This window comes from Hemiscyllium ocellatum, chromosome 6 (genome assembly GCF_020745735.1).
Source record: "Hemiscyllium ocellatum isolate sHemOce1 chromosome 6, sHemOce1.pat.X.cur, whole genome shotgun sequence".
NCBI lineage: Eukaryota > Metazoa > Chordata > Chondrichthyes > Orectolobiformes > Hemiscylliidae > Hemiscyllium > Hemiscyllium ocellatum.
In genome coordinates, this window is record NC_083406.1 from 81,782,680 (window position 1) to 81,808,338 (window position 25,659).

Consider the following 25,659-nt stretch of genomic DNA (forward strand, 5'->3'; position numbering starts at 1 on the left):
AAAATACTAACTCTGTTTCTATCTCAACAGATTATGCCAGATCCAGAACTCTTTTCTTTTTAAATAATTCAGAGAATTTATTCAGAGAGTAGCTGAGTTCTACATACTAGGAAAGTTATAGATCTAATTTCTAATATTGCCAAATACCTGATGGAACAGCAGTGCTCCAAAAGCTTGTACTTTCAAATAAACCTGTTGGATTATAACCTGGTGTTGTGTGATTTTTAAACTTTGTCCACCCCAGTGCAATATCAGCATCTCCACATCAACTTTATCTCATTAGAGCAGCAGTGGTTTTGTTACAATTAGTTTGAGCACTCTCAAGACTGGGAATTTCAAATTGGCATTCTGATCCTGATTGCTATTCACTGTTCTTGCTAGAATTGTGCATGCATATGACTGTATGTCAATCTGAGCCACTCCAAACTTTCACAGAAGAGGAAAAAAGCAAAATGAGAGACCTAAAGACAAGTCAGCCGTAGGCTGTGTAGGAAGTGGGAAAGCATGCACATTGAAAATGGCTAAAGTTAAAAAGGAAAGTTGTTTAATCCAATAAAACAAATCTAATTTTCTTTCCTGTGAAACACTTGAGACAATTAGACTTTTTAGTAGCAAACCTGGCTTAATATCAATCTACTCAGTGCCATATGACACGGTGCCTACAACACAATAACATTTTATAGCTCTTCAGTATTTGGGTGAAGGGGCTTAGTAGGGCATAAGTCAGGATAAGTTACTCATGATTTTCATTATGTTGAAACTAATTAATGGAAGACTGACAAGCTTTTTCACAAGTTCATCATCTAATTTGAAAATCGGTCTACAAGTTCCAAATTGGATAAATATTAACAACATCTTGGAAGCAAAGTGTTCCAAAGTTCCTTTGTTTCTTCCATTTATAATTGATACTTTATAATGTTCACCCCCAAATCTAAAAACTGCTGGAATTTAGCTCCTAATTTTATTTATTTACTTATTCAGTTTCCTGTCTAAAGAAAAGGCGGGGAGATTTATAGTATGGACTCCTTGTTAGGTTACAATTCCACAGAGCAACCTCTTTTTGGTTCATCATCCAAGTGGCCGTTATTCATGTTAGTGTCTCACAAATGAATTGGCCAACTACTCAAAAACAGAAATTGCTGGTGAAACTCAGCAGGTCTGGCAACGTCTGTAGAAATAAAGCAAAGTTAATGTTTCAAGTCCAGTGATTCTTCTTTAGAACTGTTTGCAGCTAGGAAAAAGTAGTATTTATGCTGAAGACAAAGTTGGGAGAGGAAGGAGGGGAAAGGGAGAGGTGAGTGGAGAGGTGGAGGTGGAGTCGAGACAGAGACAGAGACAGATACACATTCAGAGACACAGGGAAGGACAGAGATTGAGAGTGAGAGAGAGAGAGAGAGAGAGAGTATGGATAGTATGCTAAGACAGAAGAGAAATTGAACAAACGACAATAAGTGCAAAGAGTGAGAGAGAATGGGTGAGCTACATTGAAGTACTGAAAACAATCCACATAATATGATATTAGGCTTAGAAGTAAGTGGCAATGGATGACTGTGCTAAAAACAACCTTTTCTTAAACCCCATTGCCACACCCAGTTCTATTATTACATAGCAGACTTTTAGCAGAGTCATCCATTCTCGCCTTTTCCTAAACCACATTTTCCTAATTGCTAACAATTCTTATGAAGAGTCATTGGACTTGAAACATTAACTGATTTCTTCCCATTGGTTCTGCCAGACTCACTGAGTTGCACCAGCAATTTCTGTATTTGTTTTAGATCTCCAGCATCTATAGTTCTCTGTCTTATTTTAATGTTAAACTATTCAGCTGTGAAAGGCACCTCAAGCCTGAACTTGTCATCACTCCATGTTAACACAAGCACTTCTTTCAAAGCTTGTCATGAAGTCTGAAGCAAAAAAACAAATGAATGGGAGCAAAACAAATCAGAGGAGAAATTGAAAAAAAATGGCATCAAGCCCGCAAAGGTTGAGGGCTCGTGTTTCTTTTTGTGTATTTAGTATTTCAGTATCTGAGCAATACAGAGGGACCTCGATTATCCAGCATTTGATTATCCAAATATCGGATTATCCAGCAAGATCATAAGGTCCAGAGCTTGGCTAACCTATGTTATCTAGCATTTGATTATCTGAAATTTGATTAACGGATCGAAATATTCCCCGCCCGTGTCATTCGGAAGATCGAGGTTCCTCTGTACATCCAAGAATGGGAATGCCTGGAGGTCAGGAATATCAGAATCTGTTAAATGCTTTTTCGTGCATTACTGATTCTGATATTCCTAAGCTCCAGGCATTCCCATTCTTGAATATAAAAGGAACCACGATTTTCTGAAGGACACGGGCGGGGAGTATTTCGATCCGTTAATCAAATTTCAGATAATCAAATGCCGGATAACATAGGTTAGCCAAGCTCTGGACCTTACGATCTTGCTGGATAATCCGATATTTGGATAATCGAATGCTGGATAATCGAGGTTCCTCTGTATATTCAAGAATGGGAATGCCTGGAGGTCAGGAATATCAGAATCAGTAATGCACGAAAAAGCATTTAATATAGTGTTTGTCTAATCTTTCTGTATGGAGGATCACATTTCAAGTTTTCACTCATCCAGGAGGTCAGTGAGCAAATTTTACAAAGATTTTGTACAATGATTAAATGTGGCTTTTTTAAAATTCCAAAACAATGAATTCTAGCCATCACAAAGTGTCAAGCACCAGAATCACTCGGAAGAGGCTCTTTTGACCCAATGAGTCTGCACTGACAAAAAAAATGTAACTGGTCTCACTTCCCATCATTTGGCCCATTGCCTTGAATGTTGACATTTTAAGAGCTCACGCAAGTACTTTTTTTAAAGGCTGTGAGGTTTCCTGCTTCAACTACTCTCCCAAGCAAGGCATTCCAGATTCCCACCATCTTCTGAAAGGTTTTTTTTCCTTAAATCCCTTCTGAAGCTCTCGTCTTACATCTTAAAATTATGCTCACTTATTATTGACCCTTCAACTAAGTGGAACAGCTGCTTTTTTTCCACTCTGTCCACGTCCCTCAATCTTAAATGTCTCCTCTCAGCCTTTTCTGCTCTAAAGAAAACAACCCTAGCTTATCCAGTCTCTTTTCATAAATAAACTGCTCTATTCCAGGCAGCATCCTGATGAATGTTCTCGGCATCCTCTCCAATGCAAGCACATCCTTCCTATTCAATTCCCGCCTCAGGCGACTGACTGTGTGGAGTTTGCACGTTCTCCCCGTGTCTGTGTGGGTTTCCTCCAGGTGCTCCGGTTTTCTCCCACAGTCACAAAGATGTGCGGGTCAGGTGAATTGGCCATGCTAAATTGCCCGTAGTGTTAGGTAAGGGGTAAATGTAGGGGTATGGGTGGGTTGTGCTTCGGCGGGTCGGTGTGGACTTGTTGGACTGAAGGGCCTGTTTCCACACTGTAAGTAACCTAATCTATACTGCAGTGACCATAACTGCACAAACTACCCCAGCTATGGCCTAACCAAAGTCCTGTATAGCTCAAAGATAACTCCCTGTCCTTCTAATCTATGCCTCGACTAATAAAGGCAACACTACTGTAACCTTCTTTAACTACCCTGTCAACCAACCTGTCTGCTCCCTTCAGGGATCTGTAGACAAGCACTCCAAGATCCCTCTGTTCCTCTGAGGTTCAACGTGTCCTGTGATTCATTGAGTACTAGGTTGTTATGTTACTTCTTCCAAAGTGCATCACCTCACACTTATCAGGGTAAATTTCCATCTGCTACTGATCTGCCAATCTGACCAATCAAGCTATATCATCTTGTAACCAAAAACATTGATTGGGTGGTCAACAATGAGGAACAATCTTAGTGTTATCGTAAACCTATTTATCGACATCCCCCACCAACATTTTCTTCTCTATCGTGTATATAAGAAAATCTAATGAACCCAGCACTGATCCTTCTGGCATGCCACTGCTCACTGGCTTTCAGTCACATAAACAACTTTCACCAACTCCCTTTGTCTCCTACCATTAAGCAAAGTTTGGATCTAACCTGTCAAGATCTGACCTTCTTTATCAATCTCCCATGTGGGACCTTGTCAAAGGCTTTGTTGAAATCCATAAAATCGACATCAACTGCACAACCTCATCTACACATCTGGCCATCCCATCAAAAAATTCAATCAAACTTGTTAGGCATGATCTCGCTGTGACAAACCCATGCTTACTATCCAAGATCAGGTTTTGCCTCTTCAAGTGAAGATTAATTCTTTCCTTCAGAACATTTACCAACAACTAGCCTCCACTGATGCAGGACAAATTGTCTGTATTTCCCTGGTTTAAGTCCACCACCCTCCTTGAAAAGTGGAACATCATAAGCAGTCTTCCAGTCCTCTGACATCTCCAGAGGCCAGACAAGCATTGAAAATTTGGGTAGGAGTGTCTGTAATTTCCCTCATCTCCAATCACAGCCTGGAATGCAACTCATCTGGACCTTTGGATTTATCCACTTTTAAGCCCACTTAAATCTTCTCACTCCCAAGTCAAACTGCTTAGACCCTCACAGACCCTCTTCCTGAATAATATACCTACGTTCTCCTTCTCCAAAATGAAGACAGATGTGAAGTACTCATTTAACACCACCCCAAAGTCTTCCGGCTCCACACACAGATTGCTCTCTTGATCCCCAATAGGCCCTATTCTTTCCCTGGTTATCCTCTTCCCCTTGATACGTTTGTAGAATATCTTTGGATTCTCACTCAGCTTCTCTGCCTCTGGTTTATCATGCACTCTCTTTGCTCTCTTAATTGCTTTCTTAACATCCCCCTGCACTTTCTGTACACCACAAAGCCTCCATTGATTTGCTCCCTGTTGAAAGTCTCTCTTTCTTATACAGTCCAGAATATTTTAGATATTCAGGGATCTCTGGAGTTGTTGCTCCTACATTTACTCCTAAATGGAAGATTTTGAGCTTGCAATCTCACCAATTCCATTTTGAATGCACCCTCCTGATGGTTGGAGATTTGCATAGAAGTAGTTGCTTCAATCTACTTAATAAAATCTTCATTCCTCAAGCAAAAGCCTTTTTTTTTGGTTCGGAAAGAGTATAATTGGCAGCATAGGTACATGTACACACAGACACACACTCCCTTACAAGTGCATGTTTTCTCAAAACCTCACTTGTACTCTCAAAACCTCCCACACTCACTCCCGTTGTATGATATCAGACAGACTTTGAACAGATCTAGCAATTCAAAACTGGGTATCCATAAGCTCCTTTCAATGACAATCTGTGATGTCACGCCAGTGATGGGAAGAAAACCCCAAAGAATCAAGCTCGAGCCACAGTCACAACATTATGTAAAAGTGTTGATTCAATTACCAAAATGGCCAATTACTTCTCTTTTGTACTACTCTTCAGAATAAAAATAGGTATATTTGGGACTTTGGATGATGAGAAAGTAGGGAGGTAGAAGTCCACATAGATGTTGCATCTCCTGTGCTTGAACTAAAAGTTATCACAGAAAAGGAAGGAGGAGATGGAGATTACTGGGAGTGGGAGCACAGTGAAGTTTCAAAGTTATTACAGTGGTTTGTCAGACCTGCTGCCAGCTCATTGGTAGAACTACTTCTGGTGGAAAATCCTAAACCATCAGCCACTAGCAAAATAGCTTCCTGGATTTCCCACCTGTGCTCAGATCCACCCAAAGCTAGTAAACCGGGAATAGAAAGTCATACTCGTGTATTCTTTGTAACTCTCAATGTAAGAAATTTAATTTTTTTTAACAAATAGCACTAAATTTACTTAATTGATTCTGTGAATTTACCTGATGTTTGCTTAATTACTCTTACGATCTGTTCAGTCCGAGGGTCCAGATAGCCCATCTTACTTATGAAGTCTAGAGCAGCTTCTATGCTTCTGCTGCCAGTCTGCTTCAGTGCTCGGATTGCCATTTCCTTAAATCACAAACATTTTAAAATGAGAAACTAAAATTATAACTTTCAGTTTGACATAACAGACAATAGCTACAATTGAATAACAGTTACAATGTGAATAGGTGGCATTTTCAACTGCTGCAGATTGGTAAATTCCCCAGCAAGATATTTTTAACTCCCTACATTATGTTCAAAAAGAGTGATTCAGAAGTATAACCAGCCTGTGGAATGTAGACATATCTGGTATGAAAGGAGGGAAGTTGCACTGAACCTTTATAACGCTCTGGTATGCCCCACTTACAGCATTGCCTTCAGTTCTGTTCCACAGTTCAGGAGAGATGTAAAGGTCTTTGAGAACGTACAGAGGAGATTTGCCAAAACTAATTCTAGGGATGATGGGTTAGAGGTGGGATTACAAGACTGGAGTGAAAAAGCTAGGGTTATTCTCCTTTGATCAAAAGAGATTGAGAAGAGACGAGAGACATTATGAGAGGCTTAGATAAGGTAGACAAAGAAAATTTTGTCCCATTAGCTGACAGTACTGGGATCACGGGACACAAATTTAAAATTCTGAGCAAAAGATGCAGGGGAATATCAGGAAGAACTTTCTTGTCTGTTAAAAAGAGAGACTAAAAAGTGGTGGAGTTACAGGAGGACATAGTTCATTTTGAGTCTCCAATTAGTGAGACATCTGAACGGCATTGCTGCAAAAACCTTGAACATCTGGGATAGGAAAAAAATATTTTCAGCTTGCATTTCAGAAACATTACAACTATACTTAGCCTACAAGAAGACATGGTAAAGAAAAACAGTAATAGTGGAAAGGGTCATGGAGACCAGACTGGGAACACCATCGCTATTTCTAATTGACAATGGAGATGAGGAACACTTACTGAATGTTGAACACAGGAGTGTGCGTGAAAATATAAGCATTGTGGTATTGAACAGGGTAGCTGAAAGGCCTTTTTAGTTATGGAGTGTATGAAATATATTCCATGCAGTAATGGATGAGAGATTTTGTAAAATCCTAGCAAACCAAACAAGTTGTAAATTAACATCTGCCCTGCCATGGGCAGTCCATATAAAGAACGTACTATGAATGGTTGAAGGTTAGCACACCAATTGGTTTTTGAGAGCAATCCAAATATTCCTCAGTTATAAATGATTCTAACATGGAAAAGGATGACAATAAACTCCACCATTTCTGAATGCCATGCATGCTGACAGAAAGACATTCTTTAAGATTGAAGTTTCAGAGAAAATTCAGCAAACCTTTAGCATTATATAAGGTCATCAGAACAGTACGTTCTGATGGGAAAGAGCAGAAAGATTAGAAAGATCCAGATAAAGTAATAGGTAGTGTTGAATTGAGTTTAAAAGCACAGAAACCAAATTGTTAGGGTGCATTTCTCAAGGTTACACATTTACAGAATCTTAACAACACAGAGAAACTGCTGATGTACTATCCATTTTGCATGCACAAATGCTGAATAATTAGGACGATAATGAGCTGATCTAGTATAGACCAAGTGATACACAAAGAACATAGTAAAACTATTTGTCATAGAGAAGAACAATAAACAATTAGCATAAAGTAATATATACACTAGAAGTGTCAAATGAATATCATCATTGTAGGGAGAGCATCCGACACCATTGGAAAATACACATTGGCTTAATAGGCCATAAAATCGTAAGGTTTATGAACACAACTATTCAAACCAAGTCAAGTCTGTTCCACCATTCCATGAGATAATGACTGATCTAATAATCTTCAACTCCCCTTACTGATTGAAAATCCACCTATCTCAGCCTTGACTGCTCTCTGTGGTAAAGAATTCCATGGATTCACCACCCTCAAAAGAATTCTCCTCATCTCAGTCTTAAATAGGTGACCTTCACTTTAAAATTATATCCTCTGGTCTTGGACTCTCTCAAAAGCATGGGGGACAATCACTGCATTTAGTCTGTCAAACCCCCTAGTAATAATCATACATGTTTTGATATGTTCCAGATCCGTTTTCAGCATTCATTCTACAAGATCTGTGGATTGGCAAAATGAGATAAGGATATAGAAGACCAGAAAATGTAGAATGACTCAGAAGTGAACATGACCCTAGAAAAGGATCATAAACGTATAAATGCAATTCTGATGATTGGAAGAGATCTTGTGGTAATCAAGGTAGGAGGGTGAATGAACCTGAAGTTTGACAAGAACAAAGACTATGGAACAGACTGGAAATTCCATGAGATGTAGAAGCCTTTATAATCAAAAGTTTTAGTAGCTAGAAACAAATTAAAACAAGTTGATAAAGGATTCCAAACAAACAGTTGAAGAGCTAGAAGGAATTTGGTGTCTAAATGGAGGTACCAGATAGGGGACAGCCAACATTATCGTACAGATGGATATACAGAGAAAAGGTACTCCCCAATGGGACATACCCACCGATTCCAGGGGTGTGTAATTACATCTCTAAACAGGTTGATGACAAAATATCGGTTGACATAAATGGGGATCAGTGGATGGCTCTTGTGGTGCAAGTGTCCCTACCTCTAAGCCAAGAGGCCTGGGTTCAAGTTTTTCTTACTCTAGAGATGGGATAATATCATCTCTGATCAAGTTGATTAGAAAATATCTAAAGGAATGGGGCTGGGCTGGTCTGTGGAAGCAACTGCAAACTGATTAGTTTTAATTAACTAACCATCCAAAAATGTCTTGACTTCTCACTACGTGTTTTGGATCGACAGCTTACATTACAAACAACTAGATTTACTTCTTAAAGACAAAGAACCTTACTAAAGGGATGGTACACTTAGCCTACAAAATGCTGATGAAACCAACACTAAGTTCTTTGGTGGATGAGAGATGATTTGTAACCAAGTAATAAATCAGAGAGGATTGCTGGATTCTCTAATGCAACACTGGGGGCTTTAGTCTAGGAAGTAAACCGGGATTAATCATTCTCCATGGCAGTCAGGAGGCTCTAAAGGTGAAAGGAGAAGAGATGTGAAAACCATCAAAACTAATAAGAAAAGAAGTACTTGTGATGGGGGCAATCAAAAGACAGTTTTACAACAGCCATTTTGCTGAAATATCTTCTCCAAATCAGGATCACGTGAATGCACAGTGCAAAAGTGAGAGGCCTCCAAGGTGCTAAAGCAGAGTGAAAACTCAAAAAAAGGAAATCAAAAATGAAACTGGAAAAAGCCATTGCACAAGCACTATATTAAGGCATTTGGCAATTGAAGGCAATCACTCACTGCAAATTAAAGGCTGCAAATGAGTAAAAGCAAAAACTGGCTATCATTCATTGATCTTTCACGAGAAGGGAAATGAAGATTTACTAAATACGGTTTGCTTTTTAGGAGGGGCGTTAATGCATAAACAATGTAAGACCATTCAAGTACCATTGTGGAAGTTAATGACTTCGGGATGAAAGCATTACGCAGGCTAAACCTACCAATATTTAAGAGTTGCATTGCAGAGGTTAACGAAGGACAATGATAGTTACATTTAGGAACAAATTACTGCAGATGCTGAAACCTCAGCTGAAAACAACAAATGAGAGAGATCACAGCATCCATGGAGAGAGAGCAAGATAACGTTCCGAGTCCAGATGACTCTTGATCACAGCATCACTTAAGCTCTTCAATACACGAACCACTCAACCTGATATTAAACAAAAATCTCTGAACTGACAGCCAGACTTCTCCAACCACTCGGATTCATTACAGCCCATAAATTGACAGCCACTCTAAGACAACATCCCACCAGAACAAAAATCCCTATACCCATCATGTGCCAGATAAACGTAATTTACAAGATTCCATGCAAAGACTGCACTTAACACTATATAGGACAAATAGGCAGACAACTAGCAATTCGCACCCATGAACACCAAGTAGCCACTAAATGCCACAACCAACTCTCCCTAGTTGCCATACACACAGATGACAAGTACCACAAATTTGACTAGGACAACAGTGATCATTGGACAAGCTAAACAAAGGACAGCCAGAGAATTTCTAGAGGCATGACACTCATCCACGGACTCTCTCAACAAACACATACCCCAGACCCAACATACCAGCCACTACAATGAAAAACTGAAACCAGCAACCAGAAGCAGCAGGAATGGAACCAAATAAACTCCAGAAGACACAGTACCGCAGCGCTTCACAGGAGGGTTCAAAGCACCAAAAATGTCACCTAGACAGGGGATGAAACGTCTGCAAATCAACTTCCCAGCTTGGCGAACATATCCACAACCATGGCAGCATACTTATAAGTCAAAATCTCAATACATTCATGCCAGCTGGAGGAACCACTAAACCCAGCATAAGCAGAAAAGACCAATGAGAGATACAATTAGAGACAAGAGGGTCAGGGCATTATAGCTATGGACAAGCAAGCCGTGCATGATGAGGGGAACCAGAGTCCTCAACACTGTTGACCATTCTACCAAGCATTGCAGTTACATGACCATGAGCAAACTACAATGCCAGAGGCATCTATACATTACTAGGACACAACTGCTCACATCTGTCAACTCCTGCAAGCAGATCTAGTCATTTGACATGAGAGCCATGTTTTGCTCAGTTGCTCATAGGATCTGCACTCACCTCTAGTTTCAAAGCTGCTGCCACACATGGACCTAGGAGATCCATGCAGCAGAAAAAAATAATTAGAGGAAACGCTGCGTGTGAGGCAGTGCTACAAAACTAGAGATCACAGCTGCACAAAACTTCCTTGCCACCAACTCATTTAAAAAAAAACACAGAACATCAAAGAAACTCAGCAGGTCTGGCAGCATCTGTGGAAAGAGAAACATTGTTATGGTTTTGAGTCCAGTGTGACCCTTCAGTTTGTTGCAAATCTCAACTGAGAATTTGTATGGCAATTCAAATCAGCAGCCTCAAGTGTGAACGAGAGTTCACTGATCTCTGTTAAAGGAAAGCAATTATTTATTTAGTTCACCACAAACCCAGAAAGCCAAGGTGCCAGAGTGGTCAAATTTGCAGCCATTGTTGAGTTAGCTCAGGGCAAAGGGGTCATTAAGTGCAAACATGAAATGCTCAGAGGTTCATGGCATCATCTAGCTAGGTTTCTGAACAGGAAATCTAAACACTGCATCAATGTCTAGCTTGTTTTTGATCACAGACAACAAGTTGCCACAATGTTATATGCTGCAGTTCTCTGCCCCATCTCTGCAACATTATCTCCAGGGTTGGTCATTGGTGTCAATGAAAGCATGTTTTATGAACCATGTGAGCTACTCAGATTGATGCCAAACAGTGCTACAATGTTTCCCATGCATCCAGTAGAGCTGTCACAAAACAGATAATTGGTCTTCAATGCTTCTGTTGCCTGGACTGCTGAGATGCATTACAGTATTCTGAATCTACAGAATAGTGATTGCTCGCTGCATAGTATACAACATAGCTCAATGATGGGGGGAGAACTTAGATGAGGGGGACTACACCAGATACTGTTCTCTCAGCTGGGAACAAGTGGAGTTTACCTGAGATGTTGAGGGAGGCTAACACTGATGCTGAGAAAGCCAGGGCAATTGTCAAATAGTGAGATGAGTTGGTAGGAAGGAAGCTATCCGGAAGCTATCAGTGGGATGGGATCAGGGGATGGGTGAGAGTGTATATTGGGTCAAGCGGGACCCAATTGGTAGGGAGGATAGTTCAGGCCAGTGGGGGTAAGCATATCTGGTCAACAGTGAGTATCCTGTATGTGCTGCTTCAATGACTCTCATCAGAATACCTGGGCCACTGGCTTCCTGGGTGATTAAAGATACAGATCGGGAGATCCAAGATGGCGGCGACTCAGCAAGTCTGAGTTTACAGTGCTCTTCCCAAAACCTGGGTAAAGTGAGTTACTCACCCCCACCACACTTACCAAACCACCCAAAAAATTTTCTAACCTTAATTAGCTGCTTACTATTATATCTAAGCAGTTTAATATTAAGTGGATAATGAGTAAACCAAAGGGATCCCACAGCTCTCAGAAAACAAAGACCCCTCCCCCACCCTCCTCTCCTCCTCCGGCTGCAGCTGATGTAAAAACAGGCCTTAAAGAGATGATTGCCAGGCTGGAAACGACACTCGTCAATTTCATCGCAGAATCCAGACAGAGATGGAACTCATTCGAAGAAAAGTTACAAAAGTACAGCCAGGCTCTCGAGGAATTGCAGGGCCGAGTGAAGGGGGCGGAGCTAAAGGCCACGACCTCCGAGGCTGCAGCACAAACAGCTGCAGAACAGGTGCGAGCTCTGGAGCAGAGAGTCCGGGCCTTTGAAATCTATATGGATGACCTGGATAATAGAAATCGGAGAAAGAATATCCGTCTTCTGGGCCTCCCTGAACAAGAAGAGAAGGGACAGTTAACAGTATTTCTGGAGCGATGGCTACCCCAGCTTTTAAACCTGGGGGCTGAAACTGATTGGGTAAGGGTGGAGTGGGCCCACCGGGTCGCAGTACGCGGATCTGGCCCAAACCAGCGCCCACGCCCGGTCCTGTTCCGGCTGCAGAGTTATAGGGAGAGGCAGATACTCCTGGATGCCTCCAGAAATCTTGGAAAGGATCCTAAAGCCATGATCCATGAAGGATCCAAGATTATGTTATTTCAGGACTTCTCCCCGGCTTTGGCACGAAGGAGGAAGTCGTTTGATGAGGTGAAGAAATGTCTAAGGAACTTAAATATTCAATACACCTTACGCTACCCAGCGACGTTATGCTTTAACCACGAAGGATCCGAGTATAATTTTAGATCACCAGAAGAGGCTAAGGAACTTTTAGACTCGTTTAAATAAATCGTAAGAGACAATTTATGTTGGCTTGCCTCTTCCACACTCCGTGGGGAGAAGTGGATACTTTACTCTACTTTTGCTTCTGGGAGCAGGGTTGTTTTCCCTTGCTATTTTATGTTATTATACTTAACTGTAATTTGTTGGAGTTGTAATTTTATAGTTATGTGTGTTTGTATGTGGCATTGATGCTATCAGATATACTCAGGTATGGGTGGGGAGGGGTGGGGGTGGGGTGCTCACTGTTAACTCTAGCTCGGTATTATATCTAAATCCTATTAAGGAGCGCCCGGGTCAAGGGTGGGACACTGTTTGGGAGAGGATATGGTGGACCTTTAGAAAGGAAGTAAGGCCCCCTGAGAACAAGGGGGAGGATCTCCATTCAAACATTTTTTTTTTGTTCTTATTGTTTAGAAATAGTTTCCTTTTTATTATACTGTTATGAGTGTATTAGAGAACATTTTCTCTTGTTTGAAGGATGTAAGTGACTCAACTATACACTCTGGATAATTGTGGATTAGATTAGTAGTTAACTGAGTTTCATTGTTTTTCTTTCTTCTTTAGTATCATTCCTTTGAATTTTGATGATTATATATTTAAGATCTATTTTTATATTAATGTTTGTGCTTGAAAGTTCTGTTTATTTTTGTAAATCTGTCAAAATATTAAATTTCTAATAAAAATATCTTTAAAAAAAAAGATACAGATCAGTGACTGGATTATAGACTGATATTTTTCCTTCCCTGACCAATGCAGAAGCTCTGAGGTTCATTGTTTCACAATTATTAGATGCTCTTTGAATCAGCTAATTCACACAAGAGTTGAAACTGAGTTGTTCCCTGTTTGTATGTTTTACCTGTTCATTGCATAAACACTTTCAGTCAAATCAGAAATAATTATTCCTGTATTTGCTCGATTATAGTATAGATCTGTGATGCAATTAATGTCAATACCAGCATAAATACGCAAGATTGAGAATATGATAATGAATAGGGCCTGTCATGGGAGATGCATTTTATCCTTGTCATGAATAACGACAGCTCTAAAGCATTAGATCTCCATGTTCCCATGAATGATTGCAATAACAGTGGCATTTTAATGTTTGGATTAATTAGGTGATCACTTTATTTTGGTGCATGTCTATATTGCAATGGAACTCTCATGCATGTTAAGGGCAAAGCTTCTGAAAAAGGTGTTTAAATCAAACATGCAGAAGGCTGTTTGCTACTTACTCAGAGTTTATAGATTAGATATTAAGTCCCATTCTTTTAAGGTTTAATATGGTATTTTTGAAAGGGTTTATCTGCCAGTTAGTATACAACATTGGATACTCTACTTAGAATGAGATCTGGTAAAAACTTATAACCAAAACACTCAACTTTTTCTTCAAACAGTTGTTTCTTCCAATTTTTTTTCGCAGATTTCATTACTTGCAGACCATCTATGTTTTATTTTCCAATGAGCGTTTGTCCAAAAATTGATAGATGCACAGATCCAGCCTACATCTTTTTATGCTGACATAGAAAATATAGAATCAGTTCTGGCAGCTCATCATCATAGCTGAAACTTGCAGTCTAATTATTGGATTCACAGCCTTTTGGAGGTAAATGTAGGAAATTGGAGATCTTTGATGACACTTAAGACAGCCTACAATTCCGAGAGAGCAGCAAACAACAGGGAGTGTTCAAAGGGATAAAAATTGTTGCAAGACCTGCAGATCAGGCCCTTAAATTCTCTAATGCTGCCTAGAGATATTGATCCAGGATAGCAAATCCTCTTCACTGGAAATGGGAGTGAATGAGAAAGCCCTCCAGACCAGAACACTATGGAAAAGACATCACAGAGAGCCTATTTACCAATTCATGGCTGAAATGTCATAAAAAGATTTGTTGGTCTCAGCAAAGTTGTCAATTTAAGAATAGTATCTTTAAAACTGAGATCAACAACACTTTTGGACACCAAGGGAATCAGGAGATGGAGTTAGGACGGCAAAGTAGAGTTGAGGTAGCTGATTGGCCTGTGATCTATTCCTGTTCCTATTAATGATCTAAGTATTCAGAGTTATATCACTCACCTTTTTTAATCTACCCAACTAGAAAAAGTGAGGACTGCAGGTGCTGGAGATCAGAGTCGAGAGTGTGGTGCTGGAAAAGCACAGCAGGTCAGGCAGCATCCGAGGAGTAGGAAAATCGACGTTTGGGGATAACCACTTAATTAGGATGAGGGGTTTATGATGAAGGGCTTTTGCCCAAAACGTTGATTCTCCTGCTCCTCGGATGCTGCCTGTCCTGCTGTACTTTTCCAGCATCACACTCTCGACATAAATCTCCCCAAGTCAACCCAAGTTACAGAACACAACTCATAACACTTTCCTTCTTCCCAACCCTTTCTTCACTCTCCTACTATTACTGGACTACATCCTAGAATCATAGAAATCCAACAGTGTGGAAGTAGGCTATTTGGCCCATCGAGATCATGCTGAACCTCAAAGAGCATCCCACCCAGACCCAGACCCAGACCCTTGTCGTATCCCTGTAATGCTGTATTTTCCTGAGATAATTGACCTAGCCTGCACATCTCTGGACATAATGGGCAATTTTACATGACTATGTCACCTAACCTGTACATCTTTGGACTGAGGAAGGAAACCAGAGCATCCAGAGAAAACCCATGCAGACGCAGGGAAAATAAGCAAACTCCACACAGACTTGACAGTCACCTGTGGGTGGAATCGTACGGGCTCTGACACGGTGAGGCAGTAATGTTAACCACTGAGCCGCCATGTTGCCTAAATTTAATCCACTTACTTCTTCTCATATCTGAATCCCTAGTGACACTTCACAAAGAGGACAATTTTCCACAAGATGATACATTGTCTGAACTGACCTAAGCAAGCACCCAACTCAAGATTGAAATTGCAGTTACTTTAGAAGTTATAGGAACAGGAGTAGGCCATTCAGCCTCTCAAACCAGTGCTGCCATTTAATGAGATCATGGCTGATCTGTGGCCGAACTCTGTATACCTGCTTTTGGCCTATATTCCTTTAATAACTTTGCTTCACAAAAATGTATTTATCTCAGATTTAAAATTAACAACTGATCCAGCAGCAACTACCTTTTATAGAAGAGTGCCAAACCTCTACCACTATTGCATATGGAAGTGTTTCCTAACATGAAGCATCGGTGGCTGAGGGTCACTTTGTACAGGTTTATAAAATCATGTGGGACATAAATATGGTGAAATAGCCAAGGTCTTCTTCCTAATGTGGGGTGACCAGAACTAGAGGGCATAGCTTTAAGGTGAGAAGCAAAAGATTTAAAAGGGACCAGACGGCAACCTTTTGATGCAGAGGGTGGTACATGTACGATGCAGAGCTGCCAGAGGAAGTGATGGAGATGGGAACAATTACAACATTTAAAAGACATCTGGATGGGTATTTGAACAGGACAGGAGTAGAGGGATATGGGGCAAATGCTGGCAAATGGGATTAGGTCAGATTGGGATATCTGGCAACATGGACGGGTTGTACCGAACGGGTCTGTTTCTGCGCTATTCCCACCTCTCCTAAATGGTTCAGCTCTAATTTTTAAGAACATGGCACCTTGTTCTTGAATCTCCAACCTGTTTATCTTTATCTACCCAGTCTTTTTCTGATAACATCTTGAAGACTTCAATCAGGCACCTTAATCTTCTAAATTCTCAAGAAAACAGGCTTAATTTGAATAATTCGTCCTTATATCTTAATCTCTGAAGTCCAGTTATAATTCTTGTTAACCTTCACTGTACTCCCTCCAAGGCCAATATATCCTTCCTGAGGTATGGTGCCCAGATCTACTCTTAGAATGCTTGGTGGCTCTAACCAGGGTTTTGTATAGCTGCAGCATAACTTCTGCATCTTTGTACTCCAGCTTTCTAAACAGAAAAGCCAGCAGTCCAGTAGATGACTTGATTATTTTTTGCGCCTGTTTGTGGCATTTTAAAAATCTATGCATATGAATCCCCCAAGTCTCTTTGGACAGCCACTGTATTTAACTTCATATCATACAAAGTACCCTGATCTATCTTTTTCAGTGTAAAATGACACTTGCTTACATTGCTAGACATGGGGTCTTCACATGGTGAATCACAAGCATAATGATCAAAAGTTAGAAAAGGAGCGTAGGGCACCACAGGTACCAGACTGTTATGTATCGATTTTGAACATCCAGACTATCCAAGGTGGTTCTGAGGAATATACAGAAAATGCTAGGTATGATGGGTAGTCTGTGCAGAGTAGATGGAATTATTGAAGAATCTAGCTCTAACTTACAGAAGAGCTTCACACAGAACCTGGATACCACTCTGTCAAGCATGGAGCAAAAGGTCAGCTTCATGAACACACCGAATGGAGTCTCTGACAGCTACTAAGTTTGCTGGAGGGGCCAATGTTAAAAGAAACTTTCATGCTGTCACTTCCATCCTCCACTCTTGTTCTCATGCAGAGCCTTAAGAACTTTCTGTGCTATTTTGAAACTGACCAAACTTATATCATATAAGAATTTTACTCACCATAGAGAGGAAACATTGTTACACGTACTGGCCGGATTGAACCAAGGCACCAGAAATTATGGGCACCAGAAATGATGGGCTGGAATCTAACACAAGTTAGGTAACTTGCCCCAGAATTTCTTTATCTCTCTCAGTACATTTACTATAAAACTGAAATAGGGTGCCTGGAACTTAGAGAAGGCCAACATGGAACCATGAACTCAAAACTTATAAAAACGTTTTACAATAAAACAATTGGCCACAAAATGGCCCAAAGGCAGGAATATGCCAGGGAACCGGCATGCCGACTAAAGCTAGAAAATTTTGGGCTGATCCACTTCCAATTTTGCTTCCTCATGCAAACAGAACATTCTGCCCATTATTTCAAAGACTTAATGCAGAATGGCTGTAAATCCTGCTGTAAGAAGTACACCAAAGGCAGGCAGTCAAATTTTGAAACATAAGTCACTCTCCAGAAAAGGTCTGTTGCAAACAACAAGGGGAGGGATCACCGACTGAATTAACGTAGCAACTGGCATCCAAATGTGGAAGAAGCTTGAAGTTATAAAAGGGAAATCATGGGGTTTATCAATAAATCTAATTTGGGACCTGCTGCATTTTTCTTGGAGGTGCCATTTGCAGCACTGTACAGAACCATTGTGCTTTAGCATACTTTCCACTCTTCAGTTCCTTTACAAATGAAAATAGCTGCCAAGGAACAGCAAATGAATATTGCAGGCCAGAAACATTATTTTTCCAACGGAGTCAGTGGCTGTGAATGTATTATTTTAAATAACAAAAATAAAATCATTTCAAGTCACCGTTGAAATAGAACGGCAACAGTTACAATTACTGTATTATAAAAGGTTAAATTGCCAAATTTCCAAACTATCCTCAAGATTTGGAACTTCAAGTGGAGATTACAAAGAGATAATAGTGCTTGCTTTAAGATCATCCCAGGCTATTCAAGAGTGATTAATATTTTATGCATGTTATCTATTTCTGTTCACATGCCATTCATGAAATTAACACTGCTCTTGGAAACAAATTTCCAGGTTCACCCATTTGCACATTCCCAGATAGGAATATATCCTCCAAATATCGGATTAGAAAAGAGTTGTTGTGTACTACTGCAAGACTAAAAAGATAAATTCTAAACAGCTTCTGAGCTTAGAGACTGCTATCAAAAAAAATTTCTGCTCCACTTTGCTGGTTAACAAAAAAAAGTTAGCATTCCTAAGATCCTTCTTGACTTGGAGCACTCAATTGCTCAGGAAAATCTTCTCTGGAGCTTTCTGCCTCACAGAAATCCTAGACATAAAGAATGAGGCATTTTTAGACCACCCTACATTCATACGATACCCCTGGAAATGTGCGGCAAGTATAAAGTAGCCTTTGTCTTCAGAGTCTAGGAATTGCAAAATCATGTTGAGATTATATAGGATATTGGTTAGGCCACTATTAGAATATTGCAATCAATTCTGGTCTTTCTGCTATAGGAAGAATGTTGTGAAAATTTAAAGGGTTCAGAAAAGATTTACAAGGATGTTGGCAGGGTTGGAGAGTTTGAGCTTTAGGGAGAGGCTAAATGGACTAGGGCTATTTTCCCTGGAACATCAGAGGCTGAGGGGTGACTTCATTGAAGTTTATAAAATTATTATGGGATGGATAGGATGAATAGCCAAGCGTTTTTTTTCCTAAGGTAGGGGAACCAAAGACTAGAGGGCATAGGTTTAAGGTGAGAGGGGAAAGATTTAAAAGGGACTCAAGGGCAACTTTTGCGAAATCGAGGGTGATATGTGTATGGAATGAGTTGCCAAATGAAATGGTGAAGCTGGCACAAATACAACATTTGAAAGGCATCTGGATGAGTATGTGAATAGGAAGATTTGAGGGCCAAATGCTGGCAAACAGGATGAGATTAGATTAATTTAGGATATCTGTTCGGCGTGGACAAGTTGAACCAAAGGGTCATGCTATACAGTTCAATGATGCTGTGAAATAGCTTTCAAAATGAAGAATGTTGGTCCCACTGTATGACAACGAGCAAAAATCTCAATGTTTTAGAAGATACTGAATTCTCGATTTCACTTGAGTCACTTGGAAAGGTGCTGAGCAGCAAGGAGACAACTTAAGGTTGCTAAGCAAAGGAAACGTCATCCGAGCAATGTCAGGTGGCACAGTGGTTAGCATTGATGCCTCAATGCCAGGGACCCAAGTTCGATTCCAGCCTTGGGTGACTGTGAGAACTCCACACATTCTCCCTGTGTCTATGTAGGTTTCCTCCCATTGTCCAGCGATGTGCAGGCTAGGTGAATTAGCCTCTGTAAATGTGGTGTTATAGATCTAGATGTGATGCTGGGTTTGGAGGTCAGTGCAGACTTGATGGGCAAAATGGCCTTTTCCCATACTGTAGGGATTCTATGATGTGGCTGATTGAAGAGTATCCTGGCATAATTCTGAAAGCAGGTTTGTCACTTTACTCTCTGCTTACCATGAATACTGCAACAGGACTAACCTAACCTGGAATATATTTAATTGTGTATGAATTATCACCCTACCATGAAAAACGAAATAATGAACTTTTACAAGCATTTCATTCATCAATCGATTAGCAATTCATAGTCTCCACAAACAACCCCAATGTTGTAGTTCTGACTATACTTCATAAACTACATGAACAGTTAGTTTATTAGGCATTCCACAGCCTAACAACTTTTTTTTGTCACTTAAAGTCAAGAACAGCAATGAGAGGATGAAATACCCCACAGTGAAGTTTTCTATGCATTGAGAGAGCATTTGAGAATTATTTCAGTTTACACACAGCTGGCCACATGACATTTCACAGAGCCAACCAGTAAACAGAAGAGTTAGTTAGTTTACCATTAGTTTAGCAGAAAAGTACGGTCTGGTGCCAGACTATTATTCTGAATACATTGTATATCAAATGCTGCCTACAATAGTTAACCTTGTAAGTGCTGCATTAGTCCTTCTTCACACAACCTAGTGACATCAGAAATTTGATGACTATATTTTTTGCAAGGTGTTTGGTATTGTATCTCTATTTAGAGTCATAGAGATGTACAGCACGAAAGCAGATCCTTTGTCCATGCCCAGCAGATATTCTAACCTAATCTAGTCTATTTGCATTTAGAGAATTCAAGATCTAACAAGGCAGAGAAAGATTCCTAACAGTTTTCTTCGTTTCAAATTGCAGAAACAGGTACGTTATTGTAGCATTCTTTAATTACAAGGTCATCATCAATGGCAGCAAGGTACACACTTTGTCATGCATAAAACTCCAAGTTATTTTATATTTTTTTCCCTTGACAAAATCAAGGAAGGCAGAATTTCTGATGAGCAAAGCAAAGTAAAACATGACAACTTCTAACAAATCTGACATCTTCACACAGTTATTTGCCTCTGATGATATAGACTTTGTACATTTAGCATAGAGTCATAGACAGAGTCATAGAGATGTACAGCTTGGAACCAGACCCTTGGGTCCAACCCGACCAGATATCCCAACCCAATCTAGTCCCACCTGCCAGCACCAGACCCATATCCCTCCAAACCCTTTCTAATTGCAAGCTTTCGCTGTTCAGAAAAAGTTTGACCAATTTACTACAGGATGATTATGCAGGTGAGTGCTGTCTTTTGCACTTTATAGAACTCTGCAATGGGAGAACTGAAAATGCTGGAAATATTCAGCAGATCTGACAGCAACAATGAAGAGAAAAAACAGAGTTAAAAGCTCAGGTCTGTGAACTTTTATGAGAACTGCTGAACATTTCCAGCATTTTATGTTTTACTTTAGATTTCCAACATCTGCAGTTTTTGGCTTTTGAGTTGTGGTTTTGTTGTGCTGCTTGCACTTGTCAAACTGAATGAACTCCTGTTTTCATCGTTATAGAGTCAAAGGATTATATCACATGGAAAGAATCCCTTTACCTAATTGTATCCATACCAAACATCAATCACCTATCTACACTAATCTCATTTTCCAGTGTTTCAACATTTAGGAAAAATGAACACTTGAGTATTTCAGGCAGCGAGTTGCAGATACCCCTAGGTGAAAATTCTCCATTTTCCCTTCTAAACCTCTTACCCTTTACCTTAACCAGAGAGTCTATGCCCTTTGGTTTCCCTCTATTAAAAGGGAAAAGTTTCTCCCTATCAATATCTCTCATAACTTTCTACATCTAAATCAGGTCTCCTCTGCTCTAAGGAGAACAATGCCTAACCATCTGGTTTCTATTCAAGCTGAAACATTCCAACACGGGCAATATCTATGTTATTCTTTTATGCAATCACATCCTTCCTTTGGAACAGCCAACAGAACTGCACACTCTACTCAAACAGTGGAAGGTCAAACAGACACTGTGTGAAAACAACATCTCTTTCTAGGGCTAATGAAAAAGGAATCCTTTTCATGTGAAGATCAACAGTTCAGAAAGAGATAGAAGGCAAAATATAGATGTGGGTTTAAGGTCAAGGAATACAGTCCAGGCCAGAAATTCCACCTGAAGCAATTGGGATGTACACGTAGTTACCATTTCAATACAAATAATTCTTCCATACAATTTAATATGTGTGGACAACACGTCTTCTGATCGGACTTAAAGCTAAAGCAATACCAGTGCCACAGTTTTGAACAGATCAAGGACTATTGTAGATTCACATAAAAGTAGGAAAGTCAATTTTGAAGATTTTCCTGCTTTATTAGCAACAAATATTTAGGAATATGGGTCAATGGATATTAAAGTTGCATTAAAGAAGCCAGCTCAAAAGGAAAGTGTTTCTTCACCCTCCGAAAGAGGCACGAATGCGTGGGAATATTCAAAGTTAAATAAATGCAGATATAGTCTATATAATGTATAATAATGGCTCTAGAGTATGGAACTTTTCAGCAAGATTTGTCTTATTACAAAATGGGCTGTCTCCAGTTGAAAGACGCATGGTTTTACTGGTACCATGAGGGACAACCTTTCAGGCATCTTTATGAGGCACATGGGTGATCTCTTCTGTGAGACAGAAGCAGCAAACCTGAAAACATTGCCATTAAGCAGAACTTAAAATTCAGAATCAGGCTACAAGAGATTTTAAATACATTTATTTGATGAGGGAAAATGAATAGCGGTTGCTTCACCTCTTTTTGGAAAATTTTAGCCTCTTTTTTGTTAGTCAAAATAGGATCTCATAAAAAGATGCAGCAACTTCCAAACTGAAATGGAAATTTCAAATCATAATGTCAGATGTCAGGAATATAAAATTACTCTTTTTACTTATGCAAATCTCAAAACAGGTTCTGAAGTGCATGAAGATTTATATCTTTTTCTTTTGGGTGAAGGATGTAAATGTTACCCTTTGGCTTGAGAATCTAAAAAAGACCTGAAGAGTAAAAATTACCCGAGCAGCAGAAACTCTCGATAGATATGACACATTCATTGGTGAATTTATTGGAAGAAATTCTAGAAAGGGATTCAGTAGCAATGCCCACCGTGTGCGATATCAATGAGAAGTCACTATGGGTTAACATGTATCCAATGCAACATGTGAATAAAAGGAGGACTGAGAATCAATACTACAGTTTAAAAAAAATGCTGGAGAACAGAGAAATCTCCAAATTGAAATTTCTGGATAGCAATGTTTTATGAAAAAAGAAGCAATCTCAAATAAATTATTAGAAAACTGGCAAAATGACATTTGGAACTTTAATAGGTATTATGAGAGAAAAATGTATAATGTAATTTTATATTTTTTGTTTTATTATATGTGACGCACACAAACATTGAATATAAAAAAAGGAATATGTTATCAATTTGTAGAATCTGGGAGGGATGCCTGAGACCCATAGAACTAGGGAAGAGGATGGTATATATTACGGGTTAATTGGGTAATAACTGGGTGTGTAAATTTGACAAGCAAGTAATCAGTGTTGTTGAAGTCTGTGATCAAAATTAAGTCCAACAGGTTTATTTGGAAATACTAGCTTTCAGAGCACAGCTCCTTCATCAGGTAACTAGTGGGGCAGGATCATAAGACACAGAGTTTATAGCAAAAGATCACAGTGCGATGCAATTAAACCTAGATAGCTGTTACATCTTTCATTTTTTAGAATGGGTTGCAGGTTTCAGTTCATTAATATGTAAATGCTGAAACTGCTTTTAAGGCACATTCTTGAGATAACTTAGGGTTTTATATTTAAAAAGTGACATCTCAGCTCTGAAAATGTATTAAAGATATGAGGTCAGAGTCTGTCTGTATCCCAGACCATAAGTAAGGAGTCAGACTGGTTCTATTTCCAAAGTAGGAATTTGTAAAATGCTATATGGATGACTGTCTGTAGGTGGTGTCCTTTTTATTATAACATAAGAACATAAAAAATAGGAGCAGAAGTAGGCCATCTGGTCCTTCGAGCCTTTCTGCCATTCAATAAGATCATGGCTTATTGATTGAATCTGTGGATGAGTGCCATGCCTCAAGGAATTCCCTGGCTGTTCTCTGTTCGGCTTGTCCTATAATAGTAGTGTTGTCCCAGTCGAACTCCTGTTGCTTGTCATCGGAGTGTGTGGCTACCAAGGATAGCTGGTCATGTCGTTTCGTGGATAGTTAGTGTTCATGGATGCGGATCGTTAACTGTCTTCCTGTTTGTGCTATGTAGTGTTTTGTGCAGTCCTTGCATGGGATTTTGTATGCTACATTGGTTTTGTTCATGCTGGATATCGGGTCCTTTGTCCTGGTGAGTTGTTGTCTGAGAGTGGCTGTTGGTTTCTGTGCTGTTATGAGTCCTAGTGGTCGCAGTAGTCTGGCTGTCAGTGCAGAAGTTTTTGATGTATGGTAGTGTGGCTAGTCCTTTGGGTTGTGGCATGACCAGCTATCCTTGGTAGCCACACACTCACGTAACAAGCAACATGAGTTCGACTGGGACAACACTACTATTATAGGACAAGCCAAACAGAGAACAGCCAGGGAATTCCTAGAGGCATGGTACTCATCCACAGATTCAATCAATAAGCACATCGACCTGGACCCAATATACCGGCCACCGCAGCGGACAGCTGGAACTGACAACCTGAAGTGGCAGATGCAACTCACTATAAATGCCAGAGGAAACATCACAGAAGCGCTTCACAGAAGGCTCCCAAGCACTGAGGATGTCACCTAGACGGGAGACGAAACGTCTGCAACACAAATTCCCAGCTCGGCGAACAGAACCACAACAACGAGCACCTGAGCTACAAACCTTCTCCCAAAATCTTCAATTTTTTTATTGAGCTGGAGCCTTTGGGGAGGGAGGGGTGGGGGGTGGAAACAGTGAAATGACACTTTTTTTAAAAATGAACTTTTTAAAATGACCATCTAGCGATATGTATAACAGAATAAGAATTTTAAAACGCTCTTGGCCGCATAACAAAATCTGAGAATTCCAGCTGTTGTATTTACATTCTAGCCTCTGATTTATTTACACATTTTCTTGTTCAGCAATAGTTGAACACATTCCAAGTAAATTGCAGTTATGTAGCTCATATATGTTGCAATCAAAATTATTTTGTTTGGTTGCTTCTCAAAAACAACCTCCAAGGCAATTCAAAATGTGTTTGTAATAATGTTATTTGTTATACAGGATCAAGAATTGAGGATTGGTACATAGGCCTTCCAAGATTCAAGTGCTGCTATTTAAAAGAAAATCATAGAAGTATATAGTAAGTCAACAAAGCATGGTAGGGTAAATTCTCATTTTCACTGCCAGGGCTGTAATTTGGTAGGGCAGCTCACCCATTATAGGATCTATCTGATTCACATTCCACTGACTTCTACTTCTATATCACAGAATGATGTGACACCAAAAGAAGATATTTGACCCATCATTCCTATCCCAGCTCTTTGAAAGTGCTACCGAACTAGTCCCACCTCTCTGGTTTTCTGCACAGCTTTGCATTATTTTCCCCACTTCAAGTTATTTTACTGAATTAGTAATAATAAAGCATGGGCTTCTAATCTGGAGAGAAGCATTCAAATCCCACCATGGTAACTTGCGAACTGAATTCAATTGCACTAAAACTTGGGACAGCTGCCGCTAAGGCGCAGTGGAGAAAAACCACTGTCTGAGGTCTTCCTGCTGAAGTTAAATGGTGGTCAGTTCAGTTAACAGACCCTCCAGTTGCCTCAAATGCTAATGAAATATAGTCCGGTTCAAAGCAAGACATGTCTGGTTTGTTTGGATAGACTTCAATTTTTGACAAGATTTGTAGCTCAGGTTGATGATAAGTATGTAGGTTAGTTTACTGAGCTTGAAGATTTGTTTTCAGGTGTTTCGTACCAATCTAAGTAACAGCCTCAGTGAGAGTCTCCGATGAAGCGCTGGTGGTATGTCCCCACTTCTAT

At 39.9% G+C, this 25,659-nt stretch overlaps 1 protein-coding gene across 5 annotated transcripts in view; it reads right to left on the reverse strand.

The window, feature by feature from the left end:
- xpo4 (exportin 4) overlaps positions 1–25,659 on the reverse strand; it is a 245,986-nt gene that overhangs the window by 191,645 nt on the left and 28,682 nt on the right. For all 5 annotated transcript variants that reach the window (XM_060826076.1, XM_060826077.1, XM_060826078.1 and 2 more), the window contains one exon: positions 5,820–5,949. In XM_060826076.1, coding sequence (XP_060682059.1) covers positions 5,820–5,949 — 130 coding nt within the window. The remainder of the gene's footprint in view (positions 1–5,819; positions 5,950–25,659) is intronic.